Source organism: Microplitis mediator, chromosome 4 (genome assembly GCF_029852145.1).
Source record: "Microplitis mediator isolate UGA2020A chromosome 4, iyMicMedi2.1, whole genome shotgun sequence".
In the NCBI taxonomy this organism is placed as follows: Eukaryota; Metazoa; Arthropoda; class Insecta; order Hymenoptera; family Braconidae; genus Microplitis; species Microplitis mediator.
In genome coordinates this window covers 10,024,257-10,038,239 of record NC_079972.1, presented here as the reverse complement: position 1 = coordinate 10,038,239, position 13,983 = coordinate 10,024,257, and the positions used below count along the sequence as shown (strand labels likewise).

General features: G+C 28.1%; 1 protein-coding gene across 1 annotated transcript; it reads left to right on the top strand.

The window, feature by feature from the left end:
- The first annotated feature begins 5,042 nt into the window (after positions 1-5,042).
- Positions 5,043-8,058, top strand: LOC130667218 (uncharacterized). The gene is made up of 7 exons (XM_057468713.1): positions 5,043-5,091; positions 5,236-5,385; positions 5,447-5,631; positions 6,829-7,043; positions 7,106-7,326; positions 7,481-7,634; positions 7,719-8,058. The coding sequence occupies exons 1-7, from the start codon at positions 5,043-5,045 to the stop codon at positions 8,056-8,058; spliced, it is 1,314 nt and encodes a 437-aa protein (XP_057324696.1).
- The last annotated feature ends 5,925 nt before the right edge of the window (positions 8,059-13,983 follow it).

Below are 13,983 nucleotides of genomic sequence, written 5' to 3'. Positions count from 1 at the left end.
TTACTTATTTTACCATTCATTCAATGAAATTTTGCTATTGCATTAGTTCTCCTACTTCTTAGTACATTCATGGAGCTACTTAAATTCATATTATCGCAGTGTGACACTTATAAAATCCATACATCTCAATTCAGTGGGTATATACAATTTTGTTTTATCGACAGTGTATAAATGATATGATATATCAATAACAAGATTAACATTAGTTATGATGATAATCTTCTCTATATCTACTCGTCGTTTGATATTTTAATAGGCTATTTATTTCAAATATTAGTACTAATTCCAAGTATGACACTTTGATGTATCGCCATCAATTTTTAATTTTAGAATATTTTATTAGTAGATTTTATTGAAAGCCAATTATCGCCTTTGTCCTTATGGTAGAATTCTCGAGCATTAAAACCATAATCTATCATAATTTTTCGAATAGGGTCCGGAATACCATTGGTCCCATAGTTTGAATATATGCATACGTATCTTTAAATAACGTCAAATCAAAACATATAGTGTATTATCATCAAAAATTCTTCTGAAAATCATTTAGTTAGCTTCAATTTTTGGCATTATACTTATAATTTTCGGATTTTTTTTGTTTTATTATCTCGAGAATTTTTAAGAAAATGTAAAAAAAAATTTTATTTCATTATTAACTTTTATTTGAACAGTGAAAAAAATTAAACAATGAGAAATCTACTTCCATTTCGGCTGCCGAATGGCCTTTTTTTACTTTTCTTAGGTTATTGGCAGTAAATATAAGGTCAATGAAAAAAAGGAGAAAAAATAATAAATTTGACTTTTTTTTGTGGAATTGTGTAGAAATTGTAAAAGTATACTAAAAAAATAAAATTTTCAATATATTGCGAAAAATATAAGTTTTAATATACTGGAAAAATATAATTCCAATATACTGCGAACCATATATTTAATCATATAAATTCTTTCATATATAATCAATTATATAGAGACCATATACCACTAATTATATGAGTCAACATATATGGATATATATATCAAGTTTATTATATTATACTTATAAGTTATATATATACTATCCATATATTATAAGAATATATTGAACCATTATATGAGATAATATATATAGAAAAATATAAAACATTATATACAAGTAAATATATTATGATAAATATATAATCCAATATATGTAAAAAAACATATATTTTTCAATATAGATATTTTTGCCGCTATATATTTATCACATATTCACCATATATTTTTTTATATACTTTTTACAATATATAGCTTTTCCATGCGGGTATTTTGTTGACATTAATATTTCTCTCTCTAAGATAATAAAATCATTTGGTAGAGTTGAGTAAATATTTATTTATTGGACAACTAAACTATTTTATAATGCCAACAAATCCAAATATTAGAGCAAAATATATTATATTAACTCTAATAAATATTAATTAGACACAAAAAAATATATTCATTTAGAATAAATATATATATTTGTTCGAGGTTAATAAATAAATATATGAACTTATTGATTATTGATTTAAAAGTTATGGTGTTAGGCAGCAGCAGCTGGAGTAGTTCGATGCTCGCCATTAGATCGCGCCCATCATTTGTGGTGTCCCTGGTAAGATACTTATTCCAGAGTTTTTATATTCGCCAGCTCGAAGCATTCATGGGACGGGTTATTCTTTGAAAATTATTGATTATAGTGGTATCCTGTATTACACTATAACATTTATGTTTAATAGTAATATTTTTCCTGAACAATTTTTGTCATAGTACGAAAAAAAGTACGTGTGAAGGAAATAAATTATTTTTCTAAATATGCGTTTATTGAACTGTTAAATAAATATTCTGTCATTTCAAAATAATATTTAATTATTATTAATAACTCATGCTCTATATAATGATCACTCATACATTTAATTATGACTACCTTATAAACTCTACACATAATCAATTTGATTTCATGCTTACTACTAAACGCGTAATAATCTTTACTAAATATTTTATAGTTTCTAATAACTCGTTTTTTTGGTGGATTATAAAATATTTAGTTAAAACAACCAAATATATGATTGGAAATGGGCAATCAAATCATTTTCTTGTCATAACTAAAATTTAGTTATCAGGAGAAAACTTTTTTCTCAATGCAGTCACAATAATATCCTTGTAATTAATATCTAAGTACAAAAATAACCAGATACAGTAATAATCTGGTAATTAGAACCTATTGCCACCATTTCACATCAATTTTTTTCATTCATTTATTCATATCAAATTTATATCACATCGATTGGATATTAATGCATGCATATATAGTTAACTAGACATTTTAGTATATAGTTTTTATTTTTATGGTTATTTTTGTATTTAGTAATTTTTGTATCAGTGGTACTTTAGCATGGTTATTTTTGTATGGGAAATTTTTTTTGTGATATTTTAAGCGGACAACAAATTCTATAATATGAGTGATAATATAAAAAAAAGTGTGTGTGTCAGCTCCGACGCACGATTGGAGTTTACTCCTTCAGATCGACTGTCTAAATAGGCACAATATTAAAGGCCTACTAGTCTAAGAAAAAGGTTAATACCATATCAAATGGTAAATAAACGAATCAATGAAGATACCTAAATAATGTATTTTCATTCTATTTTAGTCGAGTCGAGAAGTTGACTTCCTGCGAAAAATAGTTACAAGTCTCCTAAAAATATAGTTGATAGCTTAAACGATACGGAATGGCATCTAGAAAAAGACGTTTTTTAGATTTGTTTTTTGGGAAAAATAAAATTATAATTGTTATGAACAAAAAACCGTTAAAAAAATTAGCCGTCCAGCTTTTTGGCAGAATCTCAAAAAGTATAAGTGATAACTCAAATATTAAAAAAGTTTCTGAAAGAAGAGAAAATTTTAGTACAAAAATTTTCGACTCCTCGAATTATAGCTCCAATATTTATAATTTTAATTTGACATTGAAAATCAGCTTTTGCTAATTTTAAGATTTTAACCAAATATAGATCCAGCACTCGGTAATGTGAAAAAAAAAAATAGAATTATCGCCAGTGAAATTCTCTGGAAATCCCAGAGACATCCCGTAGAAATGCCATAGAAAATATAGACCCAGCACTCGGTAATGTGAAGAAATAAGAATTATCGCTAGTTAAATTCTCTGGAAATCCCAGAGAAACCCCATAGAAAATATAGACCCAGCACTCGGTAATGTAAAAAAAAAAGAATTATCGCTGGTTAAATTCTCTGGAAATCCCAGAGAGATCCCATAGAAATTATAGACCCAGCACTCGGTAATGTGAAAAAAAAATAGAATTATCGCTAGTTAAATTCTCTGGAAATCCCAGAGAAATCCCATAGAAAATATAGACCCAGCGATCGGTAATGTGAAAAAAAAAAAATCTGTCTATCGGTTGACCCTGCGGGCCAGCCCTAAAACTTCCCGCTGTTTCCAAGCTCCTTGAGCTCGTAAACATTGTTGTGAATACATTTTCGAGCTCTTCGAGCTCGAAAATACGTTTGTATTCCATTGTTTTCGAATAAACCGTTATTTACCAATTCTTTCCGCACGATATCCCGCGATCGAATTAACCGATTGAGACGGTTGAGGTGGCAATCGAAAGCTTTTATCGAGTTCTAGAGCTGATTAGATTTTTGAATTGATCGATTCGATAGTTTCCGAAATATTCACGAAAAACAAAAAAAAAGATTTTTTTTTCATTCTTTCGTCGACGATATCTCTTGAACGGATTATCCGATTAAGACGGTTGAGATAGCGATCGACGCGTTTTATTGAGGTCTAGAGCTGATATAATTTTGGGAATGATTGGTTTAGTCGTTTCGACGATATTTGCAAAAAACTGTTTTCTACTGTTTCTTTCGTAGAAAATATAGACCCAGCACTCGGTAATGTGAAAAAAAAATAGAATTATCGCTAGTTAAATTCTCTGGAAATCCCAGAGAAATCCCATAGAAAATATAGACCCAGCACTCGCTAATGTGAAAAAAAAAAAATAGAATTATCGCTAGTTAAATTCTCTGGAAATCCCAGAGAAATCCCATGGAAATCCCATAGAAAATATAGAGCCAGCACTTGGTGTTGTAAAAAATATGGTGAATAAAAATTTTCCAAAATTATTTAATCAATCCATTTGTTTATAAAATGATTATCAAGTTTATAAAATGGAAAAATTTGAAAAGTAATCATGTAATGCCTAACAAGAATATGAAATCAGTAATAGCTCAAAATTAAAAAAAACACTTGAGAATACAAAATCAATTTGAAATCGAATTCTCATTATTTTTATTTTTTTTTAAATAATTTTAGGGATTGTGCTTGATCAGGACTGATCATACATGGTCAAACATGATTATACTTGCTCAGGCATGATCATACATGAGATTAACGCATGATCATGTATGATCAGGTCTGATGATTTTTTCACGGGTTATCATGTTTTTTATTTTTTTTTTTAATAATTCTAGGGATTGTGCTTGATCAGGACTGATCATGCTTGGTCAAACCCGATTATGCTTGCTCAAGCATGATCATGCCTAAATATTTGCCAGCCGTGAGCATGCGTGGTCATGCATGAGATTAACGCATGATCATGCATGATCAGGTCTGATGATTTTTTCCCGGGAAAGTAAGAACGTAGATTGCTAGATTACTGATTACAGCCTCGAGCCTCGAGCTTTATTTTGCGTTTGGAGATTTTTTTTTAATCGTAAACTAAAGATTCTCTAGTAGATTTCAAGAATTGCAAAAAAATTCTAATCATTAACTTCAACTTTTAAATGTATGAAAAACTACATCTATTTATAAAGTTATCGATTATATAAAAGTATAACACTTGATCATTATATGTTTTATTAAGTTGATGTTTGAACTCTTACTCAAGAAGTATTTTTCAAGTTCTAAAATAATGAAATGTTTGCTTGAAATATCAATTTTCAGAAAAATAGATATTATTGCGATGAATCATCAATTTATAATGAAGTATATCAACTCTATGAATATATATTAGGATGCGTCAGCGAAGGATACAGTATGATTTTTATGGCTTTAGAATTACAACAACAAAGACCTGGAAATACAGGTTGGTTACCACAATTTACATCTTTTTTTTAAACAAGTTGATCAGGAAGCCAAAGGGTTCCCTCCTGATCCGCCAAACCATATTTTCCTTTTTTAATTTTTTATTCGAGTATAAATAACCAAAGAATTATTTATTTTTTTCAAGACGATCGGCGTCCTGCACAAAGACAGAAACTAGAAGAATATCAAAAAGCAGTTGTTCGTATAACCGCTTCAGCAAGCAGTTATTTGCAGAAAATTGATAATACGACCTATAAAAAATCACAAGACTGTGACCCGGACGAATGGGCAGAAGGTATGATATTTTTTAATTAACTCTGGAATGAATATGCTTATTACAATAATTAATTATCTAGGTGTGAATTACATTCGTTTGAAAAATCATGTTTCGTATCATGAACCAAGTACGAAATGGTACTGGGATCAGGATGCAGAATACTTGATAGATATGAAACCAGAAAAAGAATGCGACGGTACACAAGTATTTTGGAATCCTTCAGCTTTGTCAAATGGCGTCATATACAGTTTAAACTGTCCACTCGTAAGTCAAAGTTTGTTAGATATAATGCACATGAAAAACAGTTAACCTGACCCAAGAAAATTGTTCTCCGGACGTTTACCATATTTATATGGAACGAAAAATTTTTTCAATTAAGAATATCTTCTCGGTTGATGAAATCTAATTTAGCTAAGAAAAGTTAGTTTGAGTATTGCAACCGAATCAATAATATTCTAGAATCGAACAAACGGCATTTTTTTTTCTTATCGGAGACAATTTTTTTATTTGATAGGATGCACTATACATCAGTGAACTAAATACTTATCTCCCTGGCAGGTGAAGTAGTGTTACTTTTTAATAGTAAATATATTCTGAAGACATTTGTGTTACTGAAATTAGTCGAGGTCTGAAAATTTTTAGCTTTTGTTAAAACCAATACATTTAAAAAAAATCAAGTTTCAAAAGATTGCACCTATAGTTCTTTTAATTTTCTACATGTGTATATTTTTAGTTTTTTTTTTTTTTTTTTTTTTTTTTTTTAAATTAAATTAAATTGTTGAAAAAAATATTTAAAAATTATTGGTTGCCTGTTAACTTCAGAAATTTCGACTTAGTTTTTAGATATGCTTAGTTTTTAGATACTGCTTAATTTTGAAATATTACAGTTTTGAAACAATTTTCTAACCAGGGACACTCCTCGCAATCGGGTACAATCTCGTGATGAGCCTCAAAACACTCGTTGCAGCCTAGCACCGGTGACTTCCCCTTCCACTGTATTTTATCGCTTTTTTCAAGAAACTTTGTAATTGGTTAAAGCACCGGTTCTTGTTACCTAGCGCATACGGGTGATCTCGCGTTTAAATAGTGTTACTGATTTCGAAAAATTAGATTTTTTTCAAACAAGAAAAAAAATTAAATAATGCTATAAATACGTTACATCGTGATTTAAAAAAATTCTCTTATTTTAAGAAACAAAACTCTTCAGATATAAGTAACGATCTATTAATTACAGTATAAAACAAATGTTGGCATGAAAAAAAATTATAATTAAGACTAAAATATAAAGATAATTTTTATTTAGTAAAAGAGAATTTTGATTTCTAATTGATCCAAAAAGTTTTCTTGAATAACAACTATTTTCCTCGAACAAAAACAATTTATTTCAGTGAGATAATTGAGATTATAGCCAACGAAGCTGCCCGACAATATTTAAATTTAAAAAATACGAACATATTTCAGATTTTTGATAGTGATTATACCAAAGATAGCAGTTGTCAACATTTTTCAAATAACAATTTTACGAAAGCCAAAAATACAGATTGGGAATCAGCATGTACTGATGGAGATAATTCAAGATTAGGACAATTATGTGCTTGCGATAAACAAGTCGACCAAGATACTAGTATACGAACAATAAGTTTAAGAGAACATTACACTGATAGTTCTGATAGTCGGTAATAAAACATTCAAATTGATTATTTGAAATGGCCAATCCAAAAATATTTTTTTTTCATAGAGTTGTCACCGGAATACGATTTATTGTTAAAAATAATATCGTAATGATACAAATTCGAGAAGGTAAATTAGTCAATGGTACAATAGACGCCCAAACCGTTAAATGGATAGATGATGATGGACATCATCCTGAAGTGGGTCCTGATACAATTAAGCTCAGTTATAATATACGAGCGTTTGAATTAGATGACATAGAATTGCCTGATGAGCACTTGGTAACAGGTATTGTATATATTATAAAAAGTATCAACTTTTCGTATATTAATATACGAGTCTAAATTCGACATAAAAGTTTTATGGGTTATGACTAGCTATGTTGATCAATTCTTTTATGAATTAATAAACCATTTATTAATCTGCCTGTGTACATCAACAGGAGTCAAATTCATGGTGACACATGAAAAGCGCATATCATTAGCAGTAAGAGGATCAGCTATGTATAATGATAGAAAAAAAACTTTCCCATCAATTCACAATCAATGGTATCATTCAAATCTTCTTAAATCACGAAGACGAAAACGAAAACCTAGGTAATTTATTATTATTTTAAAATTAAAAATAGTATGTTTTATCCACTATACTATTATTCTAACGCATATTGTTTTATAATACAGAACTAATATTGATATAAAATACTCCAAAAATCCAGCTGAGTTAACTGAACAGTTGCAAGAATTAAGTACTCCAGGATCTAATTACGTTGAATTCTCAGTATCAGTATATTCTTCAAAAGATGAAAATGTTGCAATTGTACCATTTTTAGATTCGCGCGAACTTGTTACTGACCCACCAATCGCTCTAGGTGGATTAGGAATATTTTACAAAAGTAAACCCGGCTACGGTGGATTTATAGCATTTAAGTATATCACAGCCAAATATAATATTCTTATTGACAGAGATCATGCTCGAACTATGAATGCTACTTTATCAGACTTACTGAAATATGTAGAATAAAGAAATAATTCGACAAAAATTGATAAGAATATTCTTATCAACTTTTAACGACATCTTTGTTCTTCATTTTTTTAAATAAAAGACATAGTACATGAGCTGTAACATTTTTTAGAATTTTAAATCTTTCAGAAATAATTCGTACGAAAGATAAAACCGTAATACAACCATCGCAAATTTAAATTCATTGAAATTTGAGTAAAAGTACAGGAATATATCTATATTTATATACATATACATATACATATACATATGTATATATAAATATATATGTATTAGGGTGCGTCATTTCGAAGCAACATTTTTGTTTTAAGTGCATGTGGAAAAAATCATAGTTTAAAACAAAAAAAAAATTAGCTCATTAAAAAATTCGATTTTCCCATCTAAATAACACGGGAAAAATTTTTTTTTAGCTTTAAGTATTGTTAACTCGTTAAGCAAATCAATAGATCGACAAAACTAAAACATATATTTGTAGGAAATTGAACGCTCTACAAAAAAGGTTTCTTATCATTTTTCGATAAATCCATCTGTTCAAAAGTTATTGGAGCTCGAAGTAAAATTGGAGATCTCTTCACTTTTCCGACGAAACTATCAGACTTATCACAAAATAGTGTAGGATCTTTTTTGTTGACAATTCTATTCTCTAAAATTTATTATCAGTAAAGTTTTTTTAAATTCCACATTATTTTCTATTTATTTTCATTTCAATTTCAAGCTCTTAAAAAAGTGGTACTGATCGATTTCAAGAGCTCGACATCAAAATGGAAATAACTAGAAAACGATGCGAAATTTGAAAAAATTTTACTGATAATAATTAGTAGAGAATAAAATTGTCAACAAAAAAGATTCTGCACTATTTTGTGATAAGTCTGATAGATTAGCCAGAAAAGTATAAAGATCTTAATTCTACTTTGAGCTCCAATAACTTTTGAACATATGGATTTATCAAAAAATGATAAGAGACCTTTTTTGTAGAGCGTCCAATTTCCTACAAAAATATGTATTATTCTAGTCGATCTATTGATTTGTTTAATGAGTTGACAATACTTAAAGCTAAAAAAAAATTTTTTCCCGTGTCATTTAAACGGAAAAATCGAATTTCTTAATGAGCTAGGTGTGTAATCGACATAGAATTTTTTTTCTTGCGCGAAATTTTTTTTTTTTGTGTTGAACTATGATTTTTTCCACATGCACTCAAAAAAAAAAATTTTGCTCCGAAATGACGCACCCTAATACATATATATTTATATATATATATATATATATATATATATATATATATTGTATATATAAATACGTATGTATATATATAAATCGTCATAAAACCGACGTAGAGAACGAACTCAATTCATGATACAATATTTTAAAGAATTTTACATATATAAAAGTATCTCAGCATACTAAAGAATTTTTATACCTCAAAACGCTCTGTTAATTTTTGTAAAAAAAAATAATTCCAATCAATAAATATCTTTTAATTGAAAAAAAAATTCAGCAAATAGATTTTTTTTTAAAGATCAATGCAATGTACCTCGTTAACTATATTTTGTAATTTTCAGCTCACAGAGAACTTCCATCATGACAATGTGCGAACTCAAAAAAAAATCCACTTATCACTTCTCACTTCACTGATTATTTCACTCCTTTACACTGATTTTAATGAAAACAACAAAACACTTAATTTTTCTTTTAATTCGAAATCACCAGTTTATTACGATACTGAAAGTAGCAGACATTTAAAAATTTATTTCTTTCAAGTAAAGAAATAAAACATCGACAGAAAAAAATTTTGAAAATTCCACATCTAAAACTTTAAAAAAATTTTTTCCTGCATATCATAAGAATATCATATAAATTATATTTCATTTACAACTTGTTCATAAAAGTTAAAAAATTGTTTAATCAACAACTACAAACTATTTATTAAATTCACACAAAAAAAGGCTTAGACCCACAAAACTTCACTCATAAATGTCGACTCATAATTTTACAAACTTAATACAAAAATCATTATGGCAACTCAAACTCAGTAACTCAAAAAATTTATTAAAACATAAATTAAAAATTATCACTTTCGATGATAATAAAAAAAACTGATAATTAATGTACTTGTACACTAAAAATGTTCATTCGAGTCGCAGCCATTGCACTTTTTACTATTTCTTTAAATCTGAACGTTGAATTGCGAATAAGACGCTGCCATTGGTCGGTGTCTGGTTGCGCACGCGACTCATAGAGGCGCAGAAGTCTGAATCTCACTGTAAGTATTTATCACCGCCGCGCTAGTTATAACTTTAAATTCAAATTTTAAATGCCGGCGATATTTTTTTCCGATGCTTCGTTTACTTCGAGCAAATGTTCATGATTTATTTCTCCATTAGAAAGTTAACGTAAAATTTTAGTAGATTAACTTTTCAATTAAATTTTTATTTTTATGAGTGTGAATGTAGCAGACATCAGATAAATTTAAAATTATAAATAAATAGAGTAAATAGTTAATAAAAAATGCACTAATTAATTGCAAAATTTTTTGCATGCGCATTTTTAAAAATTTTTATTTTATTAATTATTTGCTCTATTTATTCATAATTTTAAATTTGTCTGATGCCTGCTACATTCACACTCATTTTATTTTTAGTTCTCAGAAAAATATTCAAAATAATAATTTGAGTCCCCGAAGCTCATTCAATCTACAGCTCAATAAAAATATAATTTTAATTAATTCAAGACAATGTTATTTAATAAAATGATTGAAAATTAAATTTTTTAGTCCTAAGCCAGTTACGAGTTGTCCAGATTTAAATATGAAAGTGAAAGCAGCTGGAAATTACTTTATTAAATGAGTGTGAATGTGGCTGACAATTGTCAATTTTTTTAATTTTTAAACAAACAAATAAAATGTCAGCAGAATAAAAATTAAAAAATGGATACTTAGATAATCGATAAATCAGTCCACGCATTTTTTTTAATTTCATTATTTTAATTAATTTATTTATTTATCGATTTCAAATTTATAAATTGTCTCATGTCTGCTACATTCACACTCATCTTTATTAATATGAGATGATATAAATTATGAGTGTGAATGTAGCAGACATCAGACAAATTTGAAATGATTAATAAATAGAGTAAATAATTATTTATTGATAGAACAAATTTTTCTTAAAAATGCGCATTAAAAAAATTTAAAAATTAATAAGAGCATTTTTTATAAATATAATTTTTCGAATTATTTACTCTATTCATTTGTAATGTTAAATTTGTCTGATGTCTGCTACATTCACATTCATAAATTACTATGATACTGAAATTAGCTGACGTTTAATATTTATTTTTTATCATTAGTATTATTTTCCGTCTTACGATAATTTACCATAACAATAAGGTTTTATTTAAATAGTAATACATTTCTTAGAATTGCGACATTGAAATTCAAGTAAAAATAATTTATATTCAATGAATAATAAAGATAAATTATAAAAAAAATCTATTTAACTCATTGTCCCTTTCTAAAAATCTATGGATGGCTGACGTCATGATTATGTTGAAATAGGGGTCGGCATATTCTATAAACATTTGCGCTTCACAGTATTTTGAAGTATTTTTATACTAGACTCGAATGTGATCTTATGATATTTTAAACTTTTCCTAAAGTTACTTTCAATTTTGACGGACGCGTTTTAAAAAGTGTTTCGTCCAGAAAACATTAAAAATGAATTATCAGTATTTAGATTCGATGAAATGGTTTTGTCTTATGGTTTTATTAACTTTACTGGATATTGAAAACTATTCTGTTGGAAAGTGTATTAACACAGAGAATAAAGAAAGTTTACCATCAACTCACGATGAATGTTATCATCTAAAGCATAATATTTCTAAAAAGAGGTAATGCATATTATAAACAAATTATCTTTTTGTTCTATACGTTCAGTTGTGTGAGAATTACTAAAAAACTTCACTTTTCTTTTTTTGAAAATTTTCCATTTTCATAGCGGAAAAATGAAAAAATTACTACATTGCTTGTATATTAATACTCATAAATAATATTGAATATACAGAAATTTCATTTGAATAAATTATAAATTATAAAACATAAGTACTTTAAAATTACACTTCGTTGAACTAAGCTTAAGCTCTTCAAGCCTAATAGAATTTTCTATTGCATCAAACTACAAAAATTTTTAAAAAATCTCATGTGGTTGGTAACATAAAGCTTTCAATTTTCGTGTACGATTATTCTTGAAAAAACGTATAGAGTTGGGCAGAGCTAAATGTTTATAATCTTTATAAAGAGTGATAAAATCTTAATTTCTTCCTGATTTTCCGGAATGTATAACGCCTACTCCATGAGGAGATGTATTCTTCGCAACCCCTTATAACAGGGTGTATCTCAACCTTGCCAAGTTTGGCCCCTTTATTAATTGATCTTAATAAGGGCGCCACTGGAAGATAAGACTCGGCCTTCCAGAACCGGAGATGTTAATATTATAAATCAGGGTCGTTGAAAAGTATAAGAGTGAGGGAATTGAGGGATTAAATTAATTGTTTTACACACAATTTTATCGTAATTAATTATAAATTTATTTTAACTAATAATATTACCCACTAGGTTTATCTCACTATAATTTCTTTACAATGTTTGTCCACCGGACTTTTATTCTTATTAATTACTTAACTAAATTTCGTCCACCGGACTTTTATTTCTTATGACTATTTAACCGAAACTTTTCTTATTATAATTGAGTCCCCTGGACTTTATATAAAGTGGCCCCCGGCCTGATCCCCTGGATCATTAAAATTTAGTCCCCTGGACTTTATCAACGAAATGGCAACCTGCCTGATCCCCTGGATCTTTTAATTGAATTAAAATCTAGTCCCCTGGACTTTATAACGAAATGGCAACTTGCCTGATCCCCTGGATCTTTTAATTAAATTAAAATCTAGTCCCCTGGACTTTATAACGAAATGGCAACTTGCCTGATCCCCTGGATCTTTTAATTAAATTAAAATCTAGTCCCCTGGACTTTATAACGAAATGGCAACTTGCCTGATCCCCAGGATCTATTATTTAAAACCGTTTCCACAGGAAACTTAATTTTCTCCCACACACACACACACGTTTTACACTCTAGTCCCCAGGACTGTATTGCACACACACACGCGTTACAAATTTATAATTTTTTTTCGATTATATTTACATTCACTTTTAACTACTCTCAAATTTTATTTATTCTAAAACTTTTACTTAATTTTTCATAAATATGATTTATTTTCTTTTAAAAATTCAACATTAAAATTTCTCCAACCAAAATTCATTTCTTTCAAAATTTTTATACTCAAAAATTCTACGACTATAATTTTATTTCTTTCCCCAGTATTTTCACGACTGTAAATTTTATTATTTTATATTCAAAATTTTCCGACTGTAATTTTTAATTTTTCATACTTTATACTTTCAGTTTTTCTAGTATCGAGTTGTTGAGTAAGAATTTACTGACACCGAAAACTGACGCTGACGACTGACGCTACCCTTCTCTCTTTGTATCAACAAATTTTGATTTTACAATTTTAACTGACATCAATTTACTAATAAATTTTATTACTTATTTTAATTTATCTTTATCACTAGTTCACAGCACTTTTTCTTTCTATCAGTCTTTTGGATTTTATAAATGTAAAATATCCTTACGAAATAAAATTATTAATTTACTAAATATATTTTCTTAATAACTAAAATTTATTATTAAAAATTTCTGGCCCTCCTGCCGAGAAATTTGGCTTTTATATTTAATTTTAATTGTTACTAAATTCTGGCTTTCTTGCCGAGAATTTATCCGACGGACCGCGTGTAAAATTAATTTTTTGAATTCTGGTCTTCCGGCCGAAAATTTGTAATTTATTTTAATTAACCGGAAATGGCGACTG

Excerpts from the sequence above, each read along its gene's own strand:
- LOC130667218 (XM_057468713.1), top strand. The coding sequence starts at position 5,043 with ATGATTTTTATGGCTTTAGAATTACAACAACAAAGACCTGGAAATACA. Across the intron at positions 7,044-7,105 it reads ACTGATAGTTCTGATAGTCG|AGTTGTCACCGGAATACGAT; the intron begins GTAATAAAACAT and ends TTTTTTTCATAG. Across the intron at positions 7,635-7,718 it reads AGACGAAAACGAAAACCTAG|AACTAATATTGATATAAAAT; the intron begins GTAATTTATTAT and ends TTTATAATACAG.